The 23,425-nt window shown below is 41.4% G+C and overlaps 1 protein-coding gene across 1 annotated transcript in view; it reads left to right on the top strand.

The window, feature by feature from the left end:
* Positions 1-3,969: 3,969 nt before the first annotated feature.
* The window catches only part of LAPTM4B (lysosomal protein transmembrane 4 beta), a 75,667-nt gene continuing 56,211 nt past the window's right edge, over positions 3,970-23,425 (top strand). Inside the window, exon 1 of the mRNA XM_078072191.1 lies at positions 3,970-4,304. Coding sequence (XP_077928317.1) covers positions 4,206-4,304 — 99 coding nt within the window. The 5' untranslated portion in view covers positions 3,970-4,205. The remainder of the gene's footprint in view (positions 4,305-23,425) is intronic.

Here is a 23,425-nt window from a genome sequence, read left to right as displayed (position 1 = left end):
ATGTCGCCATCTTGGAATGCTTAATACTTTGAAATGAGAACCCTACCCCATTCTCACTGTTGCACAGGACCCCACAAATAATATAGCCACTCCTGCCTATCTCATTTGTATGTGCCTTAAGCTTGTGACATTAATTGATCATGGAGGCACATGGATTTAATATGGGCTCAATATTTAGATTAGAAGCTCCCCATTTCCTTAGGAGATTTGCTCCAAACCTCTCTGTGCAACATGGCATGAAAAGCTTTTCATCTTCTGTTACCTCCCCTGCCTATACTGACACCCCTAAAACCTCCTTAGCCCCATCTTCTCTACTCTGCCCCCCTCCCCTTCAAATGTTAACTCCCAGCTATCATACTACCTGCTGTTTCTAAACTTGTGAGCTTGCCAGATGCTGGGCCCTTGCATGTCCCGCTCCCATCCTGTCTGAGGGGGTCCTCCGTCTCTCTCCCTAGCCAAGTCCAACTTACCCCACACATATGAGCCTAGTTGTCACTTCCCTGGTCTTCCCCAAACTGAGATATGGGGCTCTCATAGCACCTTGTGCTAAACATACGGTAGCATTTATCTTGCTATTATGTGACTTTCTGTTTATTTCTCTATTTCCCTCTTGAAGTTGTGAGATCCCTATAGATAGAAACTATCTCATGTTCTCTGAGCTGACAGCCATGCTCACTCAGCTCCAAGGAGGCACCCGGAAAGTTTTCATTCACCAAATTCATGACCACACGAATGAACAGATCCCTGGTTTATTTGGAGAGTGTGTGAGGAGACCTATAAGGTTTTCTTTTGTACCATCAAGGACTGAGAAGTACTTCCATCATTGAAGAAGACATTCAACAGCACCCTCTGCCATAGACAGTGGGGTCCTTTTCCAACACATCCACGGAAGGCATTGCCTCCCTTTTTCCTTTCCAGGAGAGCTAGACAGTAGCAGCTCTTTAATTTTCTCAGCCTCTGAAGGGGGGTCCTGAGGTATCTCATGGGACAGACCCTTACCCAGGTCATAGAGGTAGCTCCAGTGAGACCTTCCCTACCTCGCAAGAGTGTCTGGTCCGATGCAAATCCCGGAGCAAGTGTTTCTTCCTTTCCCTCTATGTTCCTGGTCTATGTTCTATTCACCCTTTCAAGGCCCAACTGAAATGCTAACTTCCCATAGTTGTAATGTAATTGACTCCTCCCTGCTTTCCCTTTGCATTTTGTTTTTTCCTATAGGGATACTCGGCACACATTCTGACTAGCGCCATTGTGACTGGCTCACTGGACGACACGGTCAGCTTTGGGAGCGGGGGCAGAATATTCTCATCTTTGCAACATGTATGTCTTTATTTCCTATACCCGGGCACCACTCAAGCTGACCCTGGGTATGTTGGATCACTAACAGATATATTGAAATACAATTAGTCCTAGAAAAGAAGAGATTTGGAAAAGAAATGAGAGTGGCTTTATCTGATGGAAAGAAAAATTTCCTTCAGTTCATTGGAAAATACATGCACTTAGAAGAAGGGGGCCAGGGGAGGATTCAGGGCGAGAAAAATGGGGAGTACAAGAAGGCAAGGGAAGGGACCTGGGTGACAAAGAGGTTGCAAGGCCTGAAGTCCTAATGGTAAAAAGGCTTTAAAATGTGGTAAGGACGGAGGCAGGCCCTGTCCAAGGACCAGAGGGTCCTTGACTTTGTCAAAGATGGAAATCAGCTGTGAGCCAGAAGGAAGTGAGAGCAGTTTACTGAATAGTGTAAGTGATACAGTACAGCACACGGAGTGTCTGGGAGACTCAGAAAAGGAGAGGTGAGCCTCCTGGTCGCTTGGGGTTAGGGGTTTATATTGGAAAGGGGTCCAGGGTATGTGTTCCTTTAGGAATCCAGGGTTGAGTCCCATCAAAGGCGAGTGTCAGGTAAATGATAGATGTTATTCCACAAATTACTGAAGGTGGGGTATTGATGCCAGTGTCCATGGAGGTTTGTTTGAGGCGAATGTCCTGGAACATGTTTGGGATCCAGTTCTTTTTAGACGTTATCAGGTGTTTGGGGGCCTAGGATGAAACGCAGAGAATGATGAACATAGCTTTTCTGGTTTATTCAGATGCAAGGTGAACTATGGAGCATGAGTAAATGGGGCTTTTCTAAAATGGAGTCCCTACAGTGTCCCCATCTCCTCCGTAATGAAGGCACCATGGAGAGAGAGAAGAATGGGAGAGGAGGGGTGAGTGACTTGCAGGGCAACCTGACCAAGGGTAGGGAGGCTATTGTCTTTGCTCTTTGCTCTGTGGTCCCAGAAGCTGAGGGGCTCAGGGATGAGAACAAGGTGATCTGTCTAAAGACCTGTCCCACTGCGATCAGTACTCCAGTAAATATGCCGCTGTTTGAGAATGAGTAGAGTCACCCGAGTCACCCGGCTGTGAGTAACTTCCTGGGGAAGCCTCTGGGGTTTTTGTTTTTCTGGATTTGTTTGTTTTTGCCAATCCTCCCTAATCCTCTTGCCTCCAAATAAATACAACTCTAGAGATACTGACATTAAGTTTTATTTCATAAACTTCGCTTGCAGATGTACCTTTTCTCTCCTTATTTCCTTTCTCCAGCCAGATTTTCTCTACTCTCCATCTCTCTTCTTATCTAGAGCCATTTGGCAAGTGTCTGTAAATTCAAATCCTGAATAGTAAGCTCTGTGAAATATAAAATTCCCTTTAATCAAATGAATCATGTGCCTAATGAATCTGAAATCCTGGCGGGGAGGGCAAAGCTGGAGGTCGTTAGAGGAACATGTCTGCAGTTTGAATTTGGAAAGTAGCACTCCCCACCCTGATTCTCTATGTCCATCCCTGCTCAGAGCATTCATGCTTGTCCCATGGCCCTTTAAAAGTAGCTATGGGTATAACCGAACACTAAATGGAGACGCCAGAGAGAAAATTATCTCAGGTTTGAGAGAAAACAGAAATCTGTCGTCTCAGAAAACAATACAAAACAAAAGCTGATCTTCCTTCTTCCTTCTTTCTGATTATCTCCCACAATGATGTTACTTACTAGTTCCAGTTAAGGGCCCACATCTGACGGTCTCTGGGGAAGACGCTCCAGTCCCTTCGGATCCGGGTTTAAGGGACGCACTAAGAAGGCGCCAGCTTTACAACCTCGTCAAACTAACTAGTCCCACACTTAAACCACCGCATCTAACATTTTCCTTCTCTCCTACATAACCTGTCCTTAAGAAATTTAAATCCGACCAGTTTTTCTCTTGCTCCAAGTCCGAAATGAAACTCTGACGTGCGCTAATAATCTAACTCAGCTGAGATGCTTAGCTTAAGCGGTGATTAGCGGCTAACCCAGGACAAGGGCGCTTTGAGACCAAACAGTAAATGGGAAGAAATAACCCGATTGGAGTCCTATCTTTCAGTACCCCTTACGCTCTGCGTTGTGTCCTTCAGAGACCTTGTGGCAGTAATTGGCTTGATGATTGTTTCTTTAGAGCTGCCGTCATGATTAAAAATGCTACCCGAAGCACAGCGCGGATGTCCTTGACACACATCCTATTTTCTGGGAAAAAGGTTACTACCACAGTAACTGAGCTGGGAAGCGGAGACAAATTGCTCTGGCTCCAGCAGCGGTTCGAAGGACTGCAGTTTTCCCTCTTCCAGTTTGCAAGATAACAGTGACAGCATTTGCATCTACAGATTATCGGCAAAATAGAAGTGGAAGGAGAGAAACCACAACCAACGAGACCATAAAAGAATCTCAAACCCGTGACAGAGTTACAAAGATGACCACAGGAGAGAGGGGAGGCCCGGAACTCCACCACGGGCCTGCTCCCGGACCGGCCGGGTCGGCGGGGGGGGGGGTTCGGAGGGGGGGCGTGCAGGATGATTGATTTATCTGTCCCGGCCGGCGGCGCCCGCAGCTGGCTGGAGCCCGCGGTGACATCACTGGCCCCGGCGCGGGTCACGTGGCCCGCCCCCGCGTTGCCCCCCCCCCCCCCGCGCTCCTCCTCCTCCTCCCGCCGCCTTCGGATCGCAGGGTCCGGCCGCTGCAGCCGCTCGGAGCTCTCGGCTGAGGCGCGGAGCGCGGGCCCCTGGCGAGCGGGCGAACGGGCGAGCGGAACCGGGAGCGGGAGCGGCGGGGGAGCCGGCAGCAGCCGCGCAAGGAGCCCCGAGCTACGCGGCCGACGGTCCTGCAAACTTGGGCGCGCGCTCGCGCCACGGCACACGCTGCCCGAGCGATGAAGATGGTCGCGCCCTGGACGCGGTTCTACTCCAACAGCTGCTGCCTGTGCTGCCATGTCCGCACCGGCACCATCCTGCTCGGCGTCTGGTACCTGGTGAGCGCGGCGACGCGCGGGGGGCGCACCTGCCGGCGAGGAGGCGCCAGCGCCGCGAGCCCCCCCTCCACTCCCCTCCGGGACCCCGGCCCGCGCGCCCGCTGCGCCCTGCCCCCCCCCCCCCAAGTGCGGCCTCGGTGTTGGGCGACGCCGGCTATAATCCGCCTGAAGTTGTATTATTAGAAACTTAATTCTCTGCGCGAGCCTGTCCGCGATCCCCGGCTCGGCCAACCTGTGGCGGGGGTCCGGCCCGGGCCCGGAGTCGGGGGTGGTGTAGGCTGCGGCCGTCGCCGCGTCCTCCGCTTCCGGTAGAAGTGCACCTGGTGGCCCGGGAGCCCCCATCGGATCTGCGGACCACGTGTTTTCCAGTCCTTTCTTTCTTCTCCCCACCCGTTGGGCTTTGTGTTTTGACGGGCCGCGACAGGGTCGTGGGGGTGACGGAGAGCATTCTGCCCCCTTCCCCCCCACCCCCGCCCCCGCGGTCGGGCTTGCAGCCCGGGCATGCCCATTCTCCCTGCCCGCATCTGGTCTCGCTTTGCTGTCGGGTCTCCTGCGCGCGTTCGCGTCCCGAGGAGAAACGGTTGGGGGCTTCTTGGCACGCGCCGTGCCTGGGTCCCTCCACAGGTCTGGTGTAAAGCCGTTACTCTAGAAAGGGATTTGCTTGTGATTTACTGCGTTTCGGTCCGCCCGGGGAAGCCATTTTTACACCCACTTACTTTCCTGCTCATTGACAGGTGACCCCTGTACCTTTCTTAGACACCGCCGGCAAATCTGATTTTTTTTCTTTTTTTAGGTTGGAGCTTTTAAGGACTTGTTTGTATGGGGAGCAGTGATTATCGGGGGCAGTGAGGAAACCTGATGGAGTCTTTCTGGCCCCGTGCCTGCTCCAGGTTGATTGTTGGCACCCCTGGACTGCGTGCACCAGCACGGAGTCGGATTCCGTTGCATTTCGGGTTTTGTGACATCATGATGGAGAGTTAGACCCGAGCCACTGTGCAGTGAATACCACTGCGTCCTGAGGAAATAGTGGTGCTAAAATGGCATATTGAACTGTTTAGTGAGAATAAATTCTTCTTAATCATCAGAGTTTTTTTCTTGGTTCAGATTCACTTTTTCGATATAATAAGGACATCATGTCGAATTGTGTCGTTGTGCCATTTTAAGCAAAACATTTTTCCCTCAGGCCTATGGTGTTCTTTGCGCTATTTATAGTTTCAAGTTTCCTTTAGTCCTTGCCTATCACCGGCCACACAATAGACATTTTTTGGCCTTAAGAGCTTTCAAACAGATCTATGTGTGGATTCTTTTTGTGCAGTCTGAATGCAGATAGAACATCAGCATCTTGGCTCAACACGGACTTTGCTAAAAGCCAAGAAATGCTTTGCAGAAATTTTAAATACAACAAAAGGATAGTAGGTGGCCTCAAAATAGGCCTTTTATTGATGGTCAAGATAGACTATTGTATATAAATGTCTTGTGTCCTCCTTGAAAATGTTCAAAACTGCAGACTTGCAAGTATACCAACAAATGTAATTTGTAAAATCTAGGGCACTGCATTAGGCAAATGTACTTACACGATCTACAGGAAAGATAAATCTACTTGAGCCCTGTTGCTGGCTGTAATCCAACCAGACAGCATTGGTGTGATAAAAGGAGAGTACTCTGCAAGCTTTGTCTACTGTTTGAACATGCTTTTTGTGGAAAGTAGTTATTGCTGTGCATGTTGTAGCATTTGGAAACAGCATGGCCTTTTGAAAGATAATTAGAAAGCTTTCTAGCAGATGTAAGGATGCTACTTTAGGTAAACCTAATAAATGGGAAGCCTGGCTCTAGTACTGACACTCTTCATAAGAAGTCTTTGCATTTCATAAAGCAATGTAGACTTGTGAGTTTCACTCATACCTTTACATATAATTTGATTGCCCGAAACTTCGTTTCACATGAACATTTTTGAGATGAGGGAGCAGGGTCACTGAAGAGCAAGGCACCTCTCCCTCTCCCCCCACCAGCCGTCCGGATGGCATAGGGTCAGTTATCTGACAGGGGGAGAGTTTTCATGAAAAAAGGATAGGGCTGTGGGGAGATATTAAAATAAAACTCTTCTTTAAATTAATAAATAATTGCCTATTATACCAGAAAGTTAAGGGGATCTTTTTTATGCATTTTCTAATTGCTGTTTCCTACCCCACTACCATTTACTAAGTCCCTGTGTGCCAGGTGCTTTGCATACGTGTAATTTTTACATATTCCTGGTGAGGTAGATTTTCTAATCCCTGTTTTATAGATGAGAAAATAGAGGCCCAGAGAGCTTAAGTGATTTGCATACAGTCCATGGTTGGTTTGTGGTCCGTGTGATGTTTTAGTCAGCCCGTTTCCACTTGTTTTTACCTTTTAAAAGTTGTGGGTGTGTTTTGTTTTTGCCTTAGAATAACAAAGGTTTCCTTCGGTCTAGTAATAAAGCATATTGATTTTAGGTATTTATATTAGAGATCATTTTTTGTTTATTTTTTCCTTTTAATGAGGCATAATTTATATATGGTGAAGTCCACAGAAGCCTATAGTACATTGAGTTGACAAATGCATGCACTTGTGTAACCCACACACCTAGAAAACATTTCCAAAACCCCAGAAAGTTCCCTTTTGTCTCTTCCCAGTTAATCCCTGCCACCCCTTCACCCCCACCCTGAAGGAGAGTTTTACCTATTCCTATAAATGGGATTATACTGTATGTATTCTTTCGTGTCTGGTTTCTTTCACTTAGCATTAACGTCTTTTAAATTCATTCATGTTAATTGGAGTACATCAATAGCTTGATGCTTTATATTGCTGAGTATTATTGTATGAATAAATCACAATTTATCCATTTGCCAGATGATGGACATTTGGGTTGTTTCCAGTTTGGGGCTATTATGGTTAAAGCTTGCTCTGAACATTCTTGCACAAGACTTTTTTTTTTAATAAAGATTTTATTTATTTATTTGAGGGAGAACGAGCAGTGGGGAGGGGCAGAGGGAGAGAGAGAGAGAGAGAAGCAGACTACCTGCTGAGCAGGAAGTCCCATGCAGGGTCCATTGATCCCAGGACCCAGAGATCATGACCTGAGCCGAAGGTAGCTTAACCAACTGATCCACCCACGCACCCCTCTTGCACAAGACTTTTTGTGGACGTATGTTTTTATTTCTCTAGAGTACATACCTAGCAGTGGAATTGCTGGTTATTGGGTAGAAGTACGTTTAACTTTATAAGAAACTGCCAAGCAATTTTCCAAAGTGGGTCTGCCATTTCATACTCCAACCAGCAATGTATGAGGTTCCAGTTGTACCACATCCTTGTCAACATTTGGTGTGGTCAGTCATTTTAATTTTAGTCATTTTGGTGGGTATATAGTTGTAGCTCATGGTAGCTTTAGTTTATGTTTCCCTTATGACTAGTGATGTGGAACAGTTTATCTTTGCTTATTGGCCAGTCATATATCTTCCTTTGTAAAGTGCTATTTATTGCCTATTTTAAAGTTGGTTTTTATCTTTTTTTTTTCTTGATGATTTGTAAGATCTCTTTATATACTTTGGATCCTGGTCGTTTGTTAAAGATCCATTTTGTGAATGTTTTCTCCCAGCGCGTGGCTGTCTACCCATTTTCTTAATGATATATTTTGATGAAAAGAAGTTTGTTGTTGTTTTGAGACAGATTGAGAGAGAGAGAGAGCACACACGTGCACAAGAGCTGGGACGGTGGGTGGGGGGTGGCAGCGGGAGAGGGAGACGCAGGCTCTCTGCTAAGCAGGGAGCCCAACTCGGGGCTCAATCCCAGGACCCCGAGATCATAACCTGAGCCGAAGGCAGTCACTTAACCAACGGAGACACCCAGGTGCCCTGATGATCAGTTTTTAATTTTAAGTTCAATTTGTCAGTTTTTTCTTTTCTGGTTAGTACTTTCTGTATTCTAAGAAATCTTTGCCCACCCCCAGATTGTGAAGATACTCTCATATATTCTTCTAAAGCTTTATGGCTTTAGCTTTTATATTTACATCTGTGATCTACCTCCAGTTAATTTTTGTGTTACAGTATGAGGTAGAGGTTTGTATTTGTTTATTTTAAAAGGCAATTTAATTGCTTACCCTAAAAAGAAGTTGAATTATTACATAACCTTTAATAACTATAAATATTTTCAGAGAGACAAGATGATTATCCATCTTCACAGGGAATGAAGACTGACTTGTCCTGGTTTGCAGAGGGATCATAATATAAAAAGTATTTGACGTGGGCTGATTGTTAGGTAGTCTTCTGGGATTTCCACTCTTTCTTCATCAAAACTTCCTATTCTAAACCTGAATCCATTAACTTCCTCCCCAAGTTCACCCATACTCTAGTCTCTCTCTCACCATCTGTCTAGACTCCTCGGCTGCACGCCTATTTCTCCTGCCACCGTAATCTCTTCCTTGATTCTGTGTCCATGTCCTATTGATTTTTGTTCTACCTCCTGATTACCCCCTTATTCTGTCCTTTTTTCTTCTTCTTGCTATCATTTGCCTCATTTAGGCTCCCATTAGCACTCACTTGGCTATTATAATAGTCTTTCTGTTTCTAGCCTTGCCATTAAACAACATTTTTTTTTAAGTCTGTTATAGATGCAGTTCCCAGAAGTACTTTTCTCAGACACAAATATGAACTTGTTAGCCTACTCCTAAAAACTTTGGCTCTCTATCCTAGTTAAGTCTGTGTATTTCATGACCTGCATGTTGTAAGCCAATGTCAATTGGCTTAAACAGCACCGTGGTTTCTGACATGTCTTTCCCCCTCCCACTCCTTCCTTTTCTGGTTACCCTCTTTTGCAGGTCATTGCAAAAATCCCATGGTTCATTCTGATTTGACAAACCTAAGGATCTGTCCACCCCTGAACTAAACAGGCCAGGGATATGTGACGAGACTATCAGATGAATTTAGGTCTGGTTTATTCTCCTGCCCTTGAACTATTGATTAGAGAGAGATGTGAGCTGGGGATGGGATTAACTTTGCTCTGAGAGCAGAGGGATGAGTCATTTCCCAGAGAATCCGAGGCTGTTACTGGGAGAAGGACAATTACAATGCTTGCTTCTCCTTAGGCCAAAGCCCCCATTTCTTACGAGTATGTTTTACCACCAGGACCTGAATTTCTCTTAACATACTCAAGCAAAACTTTTTCCTTTGTAATTTCTTTCATTGTTTTACCACGTGACTTTCTTAGAGTGTTTTAAAAGGGGGTACTGGTCGTTGAAAGCATCTGAACTTGACACCTGGGACGAGTACGCCTTTGTGTATGTCATCCTTTTCATCATCATCCAAGTGTGTTTTAGGCACTTAGTCATTGAGCAAATACGTACTGAACGCCTCTTTGTATTTGTACCCTATTCATAAGGTAGTTGGCCATATATCAGATTATAAAGGATAAAAGAGGTCAGAGTAGCTGGTTTCATTAGCTTTACGACCTGACCTTTCAAATAACCAACTGGTTCACTTTGGGTGAAAGTCCCAGTGTGCTTGTGTACCCAAGCCTGGTGGATTCTCTTTGTATCCTGAGAAATTCTGGTGTGATAAATACTGATTTTTTTTTTTTTTTTTTTTGGTCTGGGTGATAATACTGGATAGTGAAACCGACGGCTTGTATTTGTAGAATGATCGATAGTTTTTAGTGGGCTTTCCCATTTACTCTTATTTAGACCTTAAAGCAACCCTGGGGTCAGGTGCTATAGGTGGTCATGTGCTCATTTAAGGTTGATAGTTTCTTTTTAGCTCTCAGAGTCTATGGCTTAACCCGTAAGTCCAGGGCAAGAGATGAGCTAATACATAGTCTTATATAATCCTTACTGCCTAGTGCTTTCCCTACTATACTAGATTGTAAAAGACCAAAATACTAGATTATAGATTTTGGATTTTATTCTGTAGGCAGTGGGGAGGCATGGAAGAATTATGAGCAAGGGTGATAGGATGAAAGCAGTTTTTTTTCCCCAGTGTAAGACTCTGTGTTTTGTTTTTTGTTGGTCAGTAATGGACCATATTTTTTTTTCCTTTTTACCTTTTGGCCCCCTTTACCCATTTCTCTGACCTCCCATGTCCTGCCTCTGGTAATCACCATTTGTTCTCTGAGCTTGTTTTTTTAGATTCTACATGTAAGAGAGATCAGATGGTGTTGTCTTTCTCAGTCTGACTTATTTCACTTAGGATGATGTCCTTAAGGTCCATCCAAGTTGTCGCAAATGGCAAGATTTCATTCTTTTCTTATGGCTGAGTAATACTGCATTGTGTATATATATGTCACAATTTGTTTATCCATTCATCTGTTGTTGGACACTTAGGTTGTATCCATATCTCGGCTGTTGTAAATACTGCTGCAATGAACAAGGGGGTGCAGATATCTTTCCAAGTTAGTGTTTATGTTTTCTTAAGATAAATACCCCGAAGTGGAATTGCTGGGTCATATGGTAGTTCTATTTTTAATTTTTTGAGGAACCTCCATGCTGTTTTCCAGAGTGGCTGCACCAGTTTGCATTCCCACCACCAGTGCACAAGGGCTCCCTTTTCCCCACATGCTCATCAACGCTTGTTATTTTGTTTCTTTTTGATAATAGCCATTCTAACAGATGCGAGGTGATATCTCATTGTGGTTTTGATTTGCATTTCCCTGACGATGAGCGATGTTGAGCATCTTTTCATGTACCTGTTGGCCATCTGTATGTCTTCTTTGGAGAAATGTCTATTCAGATCTTCTGCCCATTTTTAAATGAGATTGTTTTTTTGCTATTGACTTATAAGGGTTCTTTATATATGTTGGAAAGTAGTGGCTGATCAGATAGATATATGATTTACAAATATTTTCTCCCAGTCGGTAGGTTGTCTTTTCATTTTGTTATTGGTTTTCTTTGCTGTACAGAAGCTTTTTTGTATGATGTAGTCCCACTTATTTTTGTTTTTGTTGCTTTTGCTTTTGGTGTCAGATTAAAAGATCATCACTAAGACCTATGTCAAGGAGTTTACCACCTGTGTTTTCTTCTAGGAATTTTATGGTTTCAGGCCTTATATTCAAGTCTTTAATCCATCTTGAGTTAGTTTTTTTAAAAAATTTATTTATTTGAGAGAGAAAGAGAAAGAGAGCATGTGCATGCATGTGACTGAAGGGGGGTGGAGGGCAGAGGGAGAGGGTGAGGGAGAATCCCAAGATCTTGACCTGAGCTGAAATCAAGAGTTGGACGCTTAACCACTGAGCCACCCAGGTGCCCCCATTTTGAGTTAATTTTTGTGTGTGATATAAGATAGTGGTCGAACGCCATTTCTGAACACCATTCATTGAAGAAACTGTTCCTTTCTTACTGTATATTCTTGGCTTCTTTGTTGTAAAGTAATTAACCAGATATGCATGGGTTTCTATTATGTTCCATGATCTGTGTGTCTGTTTTTATGGCAAACCATACTGTTTTGATTACTATAGCTTTATAATAGTTTGAAATCAGGGAGTGTGATGCCTTCAGCTTTGGTCTTCTTTCTTAAGTTTGCTTTGACTATTCAAGGTTTTTTGTGATTCCATACAAATCTTAGGATTATTTGTTCTGTTTCTTTGAAAGATACCATTGGAATTTTGATAGGGATTACATTGAATCTAGCTTGCTTTGGGTAGTATGGACATCTTAACAATATTGATTTTTCCAACCCATGAGCATGGAATATCTTTCCATTTATTTATGTCTTTTTCGATTTCTTTCATTAATATCTTAATAGTTTTCAATATACATGTCTTTTACCTCCTTGATTAAATTTATTCCTAGGTATTTTATTCTCTTTGACGCAATTGTAAATAGGATTGTTTTTTATTTCTATTTCTGATAGCTCATTATTGGTGAATAAAAATGCAACTTTTTTTTTGAGTATTGATTTTATATCCTCCAACTTTAATGAATTCATTTATTCTAAGTTTTTTGATGGAGTCTTTAGGGTTTTCTATATATAATATGTCATCTGCAAATAGTGACAGTTTTACTTTTTTCTTTCCATTTGGTTGCCTTTTATTTCTTTTTCTTGCCTAATTGTTGTGCCTAAGACTTCCAATACTATGTTAAATAAAAGTGGTGAGAGTGGGATATCCTTGTTTTGTTCCTGATCTTAGAGGAAATGCTGTTAGCTTTTCACTGTTGAGTATGTTAGCTGTGGGCTTGTCATATGTGGCCTTTTTTATGTTGAGGTATGTTCCCTCTATAACCACTCCGTTGAGAGTTTTTATCATAAATGGATGTTGAATTTTGTCAATTACTTTTTCTGCATATATTGAAACGATCATATGATTTTTAACCTTCATTTTGTTAATGTGATATAGTACATTGATTTGTGGATATTGAACCACCCTTGCATCCCTGGAAAAAAATCCCCCTTGATTATGGTTTATGATTCTTTTATTTGATTGAATTTGGTTTGCTAATATTTTCTTTTTTTGCTAATATTTTCTTTGGTTTGATAATATTTTCTTTTTTTTTTAAGATTTTATTTATTTGACAGAGAGAGACACAGCAAGAGAGGGAACACAAGCGGGGGGAGTGGGAGAGGGAGAAGCAGGCTTCCCATGGAGCAGGGAGCCCGGTGCGGGGCTCAATCCCAGGACCCTGGGATCATGACCCAAGCTTAATGACTGAGCCACCCAGGCGCCCCGGTTTGCTGATATTTTCTTGAGGATTTTTACATCTATGTTCATCAGGAATAGTGGTCTGTAATTTGCTTTTCTTGTAGCATCCTTGTCTGGTTTTGGTATCAGGGCAGTGCTGGCCTCATAAAATGAGTTTGGAGGAGTTCCTGCCTCTTCTATTTTTTGGAAGAGTTTAAGGAGGATTGGTATTAATTCTTTGAATGTTGGTTAGAATTCATCAGTGAAACCATCTGGTCTTGGCCTTTTCTTCGTTGGGAGGCTTTTGATTATGGATTCAATCTCCTTACTAGCAATTGGCGTGTTCAGATTTTGTTTCATCATGATTCAGTCATGGTAGGTTGTAGGCTTCTAGGAATTTATCCATTTTTTGTAGGTTGTTCAGCTTGTGGGCATATAGTTGTTCATAGCAGTCTCATGATCCTTTGTATTTCTGTGGCATCAGTTGTAACATTTCCTCTTTCATTTCTGATTTTATTTATTTGAGTCTTTTTTCCCCTGGTGAGTCTAGCTAAAGTCTTGTCAATTTTGTTCATCTTTTCAAAGAACCAGCTCCTAGTTTCATTTGTTTTCTTTATTGTCTTTTTAGTCTTTATATCATTTACTTCTGCTCCAGTCTTTGTTATTTTCTTCCTTCTACTGACTTTGGGCTTCATTTTTTCTAGTTCCTTGAGGCATAAAGTTAGATTGTTTATTTGAGACTTTTCTTCTTTCTTTCTTTTTTTTTTTAATTTATTTGAGAGAGAGAGAGAGAGAGCATGAGCTGGGGGGAGCAGCAGAGAGGGAGAAGTAGGCTCCCCGCTGAGCAGGGAGCCCAATGTGGGACACGATCCCAGGACTCTGAGATCATGACCTGAGCCAAAGGCAGACGCTTAACCGACTGAGCCACCCAGGCGTCCCTTCTTCTTTCTTGATGTAGGCATTTATCACTATGAACTTTCCTCTTAGAAGTGATTTTGCTACATCCCACAAATTTTGGTATGTAATATAGTTCCATTTTTATTCATTTCAAGATTTTTAAAATTTTTCTGTTGATTTCTTCTTTGACTCCTTGGTTGGTCAGTAGCATGTTGTTTAATCTCCACATATTTATAAATTTTCCAGGTTTTTCATGTAATTAATTTCTAGTTTCATCTGTGGTCAGAAAAGATTCTTGATATGATTTCAGTCCTTTTACATTTGTTAAGATTTACTTTGTGTCCTAACGTGTAATCTATCCTGGAAAATGTTCCATGGGCATTTGAGAAGAATGTGTATTTTGTTGCTTTTGGATGGAATGTTCTGTGTATATCTGTTAGTCCATCTGGTCTAACATGTTGTTTAAGGCCAGTGTTTCCTGCTGATTTTCTATCTGGATGATCTATCCATTGATGTAAGTGGGATATTAAAATTCCCTACCCTTATTGGTGTCTATTTTTCTCTTCTGATCTGTTAATATTTGCTTTATATATTAGGTACTCCTATGTTGTGCCATAAATATTTACAAATGTTATATTTTCTTGTTGGATTTACCCCTTTATTATTATGTAATTACCTTCTTTGTCTCTTTTTACAGTCTTTTCTTTAAGGTCTATTTTATCTGATGTAAGTATAGCTACTCCAGCTTTCTTTTGGCTTTCATTTGTATGGAATATCTTGCCATCCTTTTACTTTCAGTCTGTGTGTGTCTTTACATCTAAAGTGAGTTTCTTGTAGGCAGTGTATAGATGGGGCTCATTTTTTAATTCATTCAGCCACTTGGTCTTTTGATTGGAGAATTTAGTTCACTTGCATATAAAATAATTATTTATAGGCATGTATTTATTGCCATTTTCTTAATTGTTCACTGGCTGTTTTTGTAGTTTCTCTTTGTTTTTTCTTCTCTTTCTTTAGTGGTATACTTCTATTCTTTTCCCTTTATCTTTTGTGTATTCACTATGGGTTTTTGTTTTGTGGTAACCATGAAGCCCAAATATAACAACTTTTATATGTAAGAGTCTATTTGAAGTTGATAACAACTTAAGTTTGATACCATTCTAAAGCTCAACATTTTTATTGTCTTTGCCATGCTTTTTTTGATGTCACATTTTACACGTGTATTCCTCAACTAATTATTGTAATCAAAGGTATTTTTACTACTTTTGTCTTTTATTTATTTTTTAAAGATTGATTTATTTATTTTAGAGAGAGTGCACACACACACACATATGTGAGTGGGAGGAAGGGCAGAGGAAGAGAATCTTTAAACAGACTCCCCGCTGAGCGTGGAGCTGGATGCAGGGCTTGATCCCACAAGCCATGTGAGATCATGACCTGAGCCAAAACCAAGAGTCGGCTGCTTAACTGACTGAGCCACCTGGCACCCCAATTTTGTCTTTTAACCTTCATACTAGCTTTATAAATGATTATATATTTACTTTATATTTACCTTTACTATATATTTACCTTCCCAGTGAGATTTATTGTTTCATATGTTTTCTTGTTACTAAGTAGTACCCTTTCTTTTCTCTTTAACCTTTCTTGTAAGGCTGGTGTAGTGGCAGTGAACTCCTTTAGTTTTTGCTCGCCTGGGAAACTCTTTACCTCCCTTCACTTCTGAATGATAACTTTGCTGGATAGAGTATTCTTGGTTGGAAGTTGGCTTTCTTTCAGCACTTTGAATATATTGTGCCACTCTCTTTTAGCCTGCAAAGTTTCTGCTGGAAAATCTGCTGATAGTCTTGTTGTGGGGGGGGGGGGGGTTCCCTTGAATGTAACAAGTTGTTTTTCTATTGCTGCTTTTAAAATTCAGTTTTTAAGGAATGTTAAAATAGCAGGCTGTTTTAGGTGGCTGAGAAACTAGAAAGGTCTTCCGTATATGAGATACAAAAGATACTGGTTCTTTCCAACACCAGTGTCTCATTGGCTAGGGCTGTGGATAATATGGATGGGAATTTTTATCAGTTAGTGAATGATACAAGTTTCTCTTGACATCTAGACTTTCTCCATCTGAATTCAGGAATCAAATAGATTTGGGTAGTGAGGGATACTGAATTTTTGAAAGATGTCCAGTGAGCCCTTTTTAAAAAGCACAGGGACCCTCTGCCACCACCTAATATAAAGGATCAAGGGTAGCTCTATAAAATATTGGCTGGGGAAGATTTCAGTGATATGTATTTGTTTATTTATTTTTTAAATTGAAATATAATTAACATACAGTGTTATATTAGTTTCAGGTGCACAATATAATTAAAAAATTCTATACATTTCTCAGTACTCAGCAAGATAATTCCCTTTATCTATTTTACCCATTGCCCCCCCCCACTTTCCCTATGGCAACCACCAGTTTGTTCTCTGTATCCAGTGATATTTAATATGTTTTTCAGCTTTTGTTGCACATTATGATAGATGTTCATCAGGGTGTTTTAAAGATAGGCTGACCATGAAATAAAGATTGCCATCAAACCTGTCATTAATATCAACTTCTCTGGGACCCACTCTAAATATATCTAATTAACAAAGCATCAAGTATTAAAATGGTTAACATGAGTTTTGCACTATGATGTCTATTATGTTTATCTAAATGTATAATATATTTATTTTGTTAACTTACTTTGAATCTGTGTCATAAAGGAAGAGGCTACATTTTTCCCTTCCCACCCCATCCCCTTTGGGTTAGATACATTATTGTCCATAAAAGGATGCTAGAAGAAATAATATGTGAGCCCTAGCAGCATAATTTACTACTTTCTACTTCTCTCTCAGCTCCCTTGGCTCTTAATAGACCTTCTGGGGCTTTAAGAAGAGTTCTTGAAAAGCTATAAACTGGGTAACCCATTTTACTTGAAGAAAAATAAAAATTAAGTGAAGATCACACTTCTTCAGTTGCTTTTAACAAACTTTTAAAGGTTTAGGGTTGCCTGTTTGCAGTTGCAGCTTCCAAGGGAAAATCATTTCTCAGGGAAAAATGTGAGCACCAAAAGATGCTTAAAAGAAATATAATTTCAAATTATTAGTAAAAATAAGGTTGAGCTCTTTTATTAACCTTGAGCTGCTAAAATTACAGGGCACTAAATTATGACTGTTGAGTGATTTGAGTAGTTAATAACTTTTTATGAAGACAACCTGGTGAGTCCAACTTCACAGAAGAGATAACATTCAGGGCTAAAAAGATCAAGTCTCCAGGCTGCGTCAATATGTCTTCCAACTACACTTAAAGAGAGGGGTTTGCTTCTTGATAATCCTCTGTTGAAGCCTCAGTTTGGATTTCCCCAACCTTGATCTAGTGCTGCTGGTCTGGGAGTCTTTTTTCTTTTTCCTTTTTAAGGTATCATTGGATTCTCTGATATCTATTCTTTTCTCTTTTGTGTTATATTAATTTTAACGTCTGTATTTGTTATGGTGTAGATAAAGTCTTGTAACAGATTTAAAATGCAGTACTTATGCAAGTTACATTTTATTTCTCTGTCATGTAACAGTCCAGGGTTGGTAGACTTTGTTCCGTGAAGGTCACTCAGAGACCTCTTCTGCTGGGGCATCCCAAATGCGTGGATTCCTTCTCTGGTTCCGAGGAGGCTATGTCCTTTAGCCTTGTCTACGTGGCTGGAGACAGCTCCCCAGTACTATGTTTTCTGACCTGCTGGAAGGAAGAAAGGACACCTGGAGGACAAACAACTTGGTTTTTTTAAGGATGTGAAATGGAAATTGCACACGTTGCTTTCACTTATATACCAGTAGCCCAAAATAAGGCCTATGACCTAACTGCAGGGAGGCTGGGAGATGTTATCTGTCTCTGGGCATTTATGTACCCGGATAAGCCTATGACTGTGAAAGAAGGGAGAGCAGATTTGGGGGACATCTACCAGTCTGATGTGCCCCCAAGGGTGGCCTTTTAAGATCCTGTTGCCCAGTAGGCAACCTGTCCTACCTGCAGAAGGCTTCCTTTAATTTCCAGTCTACAAAGTGGTACTGGTTGGTTCTCAGTACTTCAGTTCTCCTCTCCAAATTGGAGTTAATAATGCTAAAAGGAAACAATTATAGTTATTAAAAAGTATCACAAGGTACTTTAAACAAGTCATAAAAATAGTTATGTCTGTAGATAAAACTGAGTAGTATACAAACGCGAATGCATTTTTCCCAAGGCATGCTTCATTAATGGAGTTTTTAATGGGCTGCTTAAGAATTTTTAAAAAGATAAAATGAAGGCCACACGAATAGCATTTTCAACATGAAAATGCATATGGTCATCTATATAAGACATAGAAGGCAGCTAGCTTATAGATCAGAAACCTGTTCATTGTGCTTATGGGTTAAGGACTTCCCATCTCAAAAGAAAATAATTGCAGAAAATTTAAGCCTAGAAGGTATTGCTGATGCTTATTCAGTTTCTTTCTTCCCTCTTTCCCTCCCTCCTTTCTTCCTCCCTTGCCCTTTAACAGATTTTTTTGAGAACTGTATGTTCAGAAGTATGCCGGGTGCTGGGCTTGCAGCTGGGATTCAGCATAAACCCAGTCCTTGCCAACATCAAATCTGTGGTCTAATGGACGAAAGAAATATTAATCAGAATTAATAGACATAGTAATCATACAAATAAATATTGGCACATAAGTGTGACGAAGACTACGGAGAAGAATGGTGGCCCTGTGATAAGGCATGGAGGAGGGTTCGGGGATGGGAGTGGGAGCATTGGAGAGCCTGATGGTCTTTGTCTTTAGCTACAGAAGTTAGTCCACTTCCAGTAACAGTGTTAACATACCCAGATTTATTCCCGTCATTGTTTCTGTTTCCCTCTCCTTTGCTGCCATCCTTCATGTGGACTGCATTGTTGCTTACCCGTTTTTCCTGTCTGCTATTTTGGAAGTTACACTCTGTTTCTATGATTCTAGTTGTTTGCTCAGGAAATATCAACATGTATCCTCATCAGAGTCTGCAGTTAATAATGATATCATTGCCTTTCTTTTGAATAAGTCCTTCAACTCCAGTCATTTGTGTCTTTTTTTTTTTTTTTAAGATTTTATTTTTAAGTAATCTCTGGGCCCAGACTCACAACCCTGAGATCAAGAGTCACATGTTCCTCCCACTGAGCCAGCCAGGCGCCCCTATTTTAGTGTCTTTTTTTTTTTTTTTTGACAGAGAGAGAGCGGGAACACAAGCAGTGGAAGAGGCAGAGGGAGAAGCAGGCCCCCCGCTGAGCAGGGAGCCCGATGTGGGACTCGATCCCAGGACCCTGGGATCATGACCTGAGCCCAAGGCAGTCTGTTAACCAACTGAGCCACCCAGGCGCCCCTATTTTAGTGTCTTTTTTAAAAGCTCCCAAGACCTTGATCTGTAACCGTGCTTGTTTAGAACCACCCATAGATTTATGCCTCTCTTTGTCCATTCTTCTCCCTTTTTCCTGCAGTCATTATAATTTTTATTTTAAAAATGAATATTTAATACCCAAACTATGGAAAGTACATGGCCTGTCATTTCCTTTCCCTACTCAGACCTGTTGTCTCGGTTCACTCTTCTGTTGAAATATGGGTTTGAAAATTTCCTTTAGTGAGGCTCTGTTGGTGGCAAACTCTGACAGCTTTTATTTGAAGATATCTTTATTTGGCTCCTGTCCTTAAAAGATGCTTCAATCCGAGGTTGCCAGTCATTGCCTCTGCACACGTTGAAGTTCTCTTCAGCTCCTACTTTGCTGCGGAGGCCAGTCATCGGCTGGGTTGACATTTATTCTTGATTCCTTGGGTCTAGAGTGGGTGTTGCGGTTCTGCATTAGTAATAATAACCTGTGGCTCATGCTGAAGCTGCTGGTCTGCAGACCACAGTTTTGGTACCAGTGGTTTGGTACCAGAACTCATACGCTTGTGGTGTTAAATGCATTTTCTTACAGGCTTGCCTCTGTAGTTAAAACTTAGACTATTAGTTTTTATTCTTTCAGAAGGTATTGAACAGAACAAGTAATAGTCAGAGTATAGCTATAAGGAACAAATTTTAATAATAGAGAAATACCATAGAGCTTTTCTGAAACTATTTTAAAAATTAAGTTAGTAAATCACAGTAGGACTTTCTTTGATTCTTTTGTTATTTTTACCTGAGCCTATTTCTTTGTCTGTTTTTTTTTTCCTTACCAGCTGTTTAGAAATTAAATGAGAGTTTCTCAGATAATCTTAATATTTATTCTAAAGTAAGCATATAAACAAGAATAGGATCTTAAAGATATTTATGTATTTACATTAGTAATGAGTAATTAGTAATTTACTAGATAATCTTTTCATTAGTTTACTTTGAGAATAGCTAAGAACAATGATCTTCAGAGGCTGTCTACTTTTGAAGTAATTTGATACTTTTTTTTAACTAAAAGTAACACTATCAGATATTGACATCACCTTTAAGAATGTTCTAGATTCATAGTAAAGAATATTTATGACATACACTTTAATAATGCTTCTTCCTTTCCTTATATAAACAGTTCAGGGGCGCCTGGGTGGCTCAGTCGTTGAGCGTCTGCCTTCGGCTCAGGTCATGATCCCAGGGTCCTGGGATCGAGTCCCACATCGGGCTCCCTGCTCCGCGGGACGCCTGCTTCTCCCTCTCCCACTCCCCCTGCTTGTGTTCCCTCTCTCGCAGTGTCTCTCTCTGTCACATAAATAAAATCTTTAAAAATAAATAAATAAATAAATAGTTCAGCATTATGGTTATAAAACACTTCTTGTCTAGGAGATGGTTAGATTCTATCATTGCACTTGATTTTAATTTGACAATTAAGACTGTTTAGAAGGTTAGCTACCAGGTTATACTTTAGCAGCTTGTTCTAGAATTCCAAGCTGTGTTTCAACTGTAGAAGTGTATGTTTTTTGTCTTCCTTTTTTTTAAAGATTTATTTATTTATTGGGGGCTGGTGGGGGCGGGCAAAGGGAGAGAGAGAGAGAGTCCTAAATAGACTGCACTGAGTGCGGAGCCTGACATAGGGCTCCGTCTCACGGCCCTGAGATCAGGACCTGAGCTGAAACCAAGAGCAGGATGCTCAACCAGCTGTGCCACCCAGGTGCCCTTGTCTTTAATTTCTGATACTTGTTTTTGCTTGGGGATATTTTGACTGTATTGCTATTTTGTTACATTTTAACTCTAGAGTACAATATAACAACACCGTCCTTGTATCAGATACAAAATCTATATTCTAGTGGTTCAGTCTGTTACAGACTCTTCACTTTCATTAGTAAAGACATTCCGTTTTATGAGTTTCACTTCTGTCTGATGAATAGCTACAGGAATAAAGTATTCTTGTATATATTAAAACTAAACAGGGAGTAAATAATATAATCGCTTCAAACACAAAGCATATTTTATGGTAACCCAGGTTGTTGGACTAGGATGGTTACAGATAGGGATTAACAGATCTAATGAATAGAGCCAATCAGAACACAAAGAGAACGTGTTTGCTGTACAAAAAAATTGATGTAGCCATTTTGCACTTTATATTTTCTCTTGTCTTTTCCAAATGCTAGTCTTCTAACCCTTTAATATGTGATACTTTTTTCTTTTCTTTTCTTTTCTTTTTAAGATTTTATTCATTTATTTGACAGAGAGAGCACAAGATTTTTTACTTTTAAGTAATCTCTACACCCAGTGTGGGGCTCAAACTTACAACCCCGAGATCAAGAGTCCCATGCTTCTCCGACTAAGCTAGGCAGGCAACCCTGTGATACTTTTTTTTATGCACGGACAGCCTATTCTAAAACAGGCTCCAGGCTAGGCCTATCTCTTCATATTCAGAGATCCAGAATGTTCTTTAAGACATAAAAGGGAGCCTGCTATTGTCCACATCCACACCCCCCAGTCTGAAGTCTCCCAGAGGCTCTTTGGACAGCGTTTCTCTATCTGGCCTCCTCTGGGGACCATCCCTTGGCTTCTGTCCAATGTCCAGCTTTCTCATTGATCACATGGACCCCGTATTCTGAGAGCCTCTAATGGTGCCTTGCTGGCTCTTGTCGCATTGAGGGTGATATCTGGAACACTCCCTTGGAAAGAATTCTGAGCATGCGCCAGGGGTTTGGTTGGCAGATTCGGGCAGCTGGAATCTGTAAACTGGGTGTGGTGGCATCTTGAGAGGGAACTGGGGTACTAGAAAAAGCATGCATGGCATCTGTAATCAAAGGATCAATGATTGAGTCTCAGCTGAGAACTCTGACCTTGTGTGGGGTGTCCTCTGCAGGCTGAGTGCCCTCATTTGTAGAATGGAATAATAATGGTCACACTTCCTAGGGGAGGCAAGGCTGCTTCAGTGATATACAATGGTATGTGCGGTGGTGGTGCTTTCTTGAGGAAGACAGTTAAAGTGATGGCACCGTGGGCTATAAGGTGAATCAGGAGGATCTCCTTGAATTTGGGGGAAAACATTTTTACATTTAAAAAATTTGCCTGTTGAAATGTGGCTCTAATAAAAGGTACAAATTTCCATTTTACTGCTTAACCTTTTTGCCCTCACTGTGTGTAACCTGGAGACAGTCCTTTGGTTTATTATAGCTTCAGCAACTTAAAACATTCACTGTAATTATAATTCAATTCAAAGGACTGACAAGAGTTGCTCATTTTTATGTTTTTATGTCCTAGGACTCTCTCTCAATACTTAATTCTTAGTCATTTAGTCTGATACCCTAAAATTATTTGTGCTGTAATCTTTTGTGTCTCAAGATTTCCAGAAGTCTTTACTTTCTAGTGTTAATAATGTCATCTCCCTGTGCAGTCTTTCAGCTTCTCCCTGAGCTACTAGTATAGCAGAATTCCTTTTCCCTGTGAATGAAACATCCAGTTTATTTGACTGTCTTCACCACTAGACAGTAAGCTACCTTGTGGTATGTGTATATGGTGGTGTTGTTGTTGTTGTTTTTTAAGATTTATTTATTTGACAGAGAGAGAGAGACAGCAAGAGAGGGAACACAAGCAGGGGGAGTGGGAGAGGGAGAAGCAGGCTTCCCACCAAGCAGGGAGCCTGATGTGGGGCTCGATGCCAGGACTCTGGGATCATGACCTGAGCCAAAGGCAGATGCTTAACGACTGAGCCACCCAGGCGCCCCTACCTTGTGGTGTTTGCCATAACATGTATGTGATGCTTAGCATAGTGCTTGGCCTATTATTTGTTGCCTAATAGATCATTTCTGAACAATTGAATGAATTACTTAATGAATGGTATAGTATTCTGCATTTTACTTGGCTATTGATGTGTTTACCCCACTGAACTACTAATCTTTGGGGGCAAGGACCATGTGTTATTCATCCTTGTGTAGCCCAGCTTCAAGCAGAGCACTGGGGACATAGTAAGTGAACTGATTTACTCAACTTCTTAGGTAAATAGGATTTTACAAAAAATGCCATTTCCCCCCCAGAATACATTTACCACAGTTGATGGACTTGAAATAGTAAGTGTCAGAAACATATTTCAGGGCGCCTGGGTGGCTCAGTCGTTAAGCGTCTGCCTTCGGCTCAGGTCATGATCCCAGGGTCCTGGGATCGAGTCC

Source organism: Halichoerus grypus, chromosome 5, assembly GCF_964656455.1.
Source record: "Halichoerus grypus chromosome 5, mHalGry1.hap1.1, whole genome shotgun sequence".
NCBI lineage: Eukaryota > Metazoa > Chordata > Mammalia > Carnivora > Phocidae > Halichoerus > Halichoerus grypus.
Note: the sequence above shows the minus strand (reverse complement) of the source record. Positions and strands in the feature narration are given on the sequence as shown.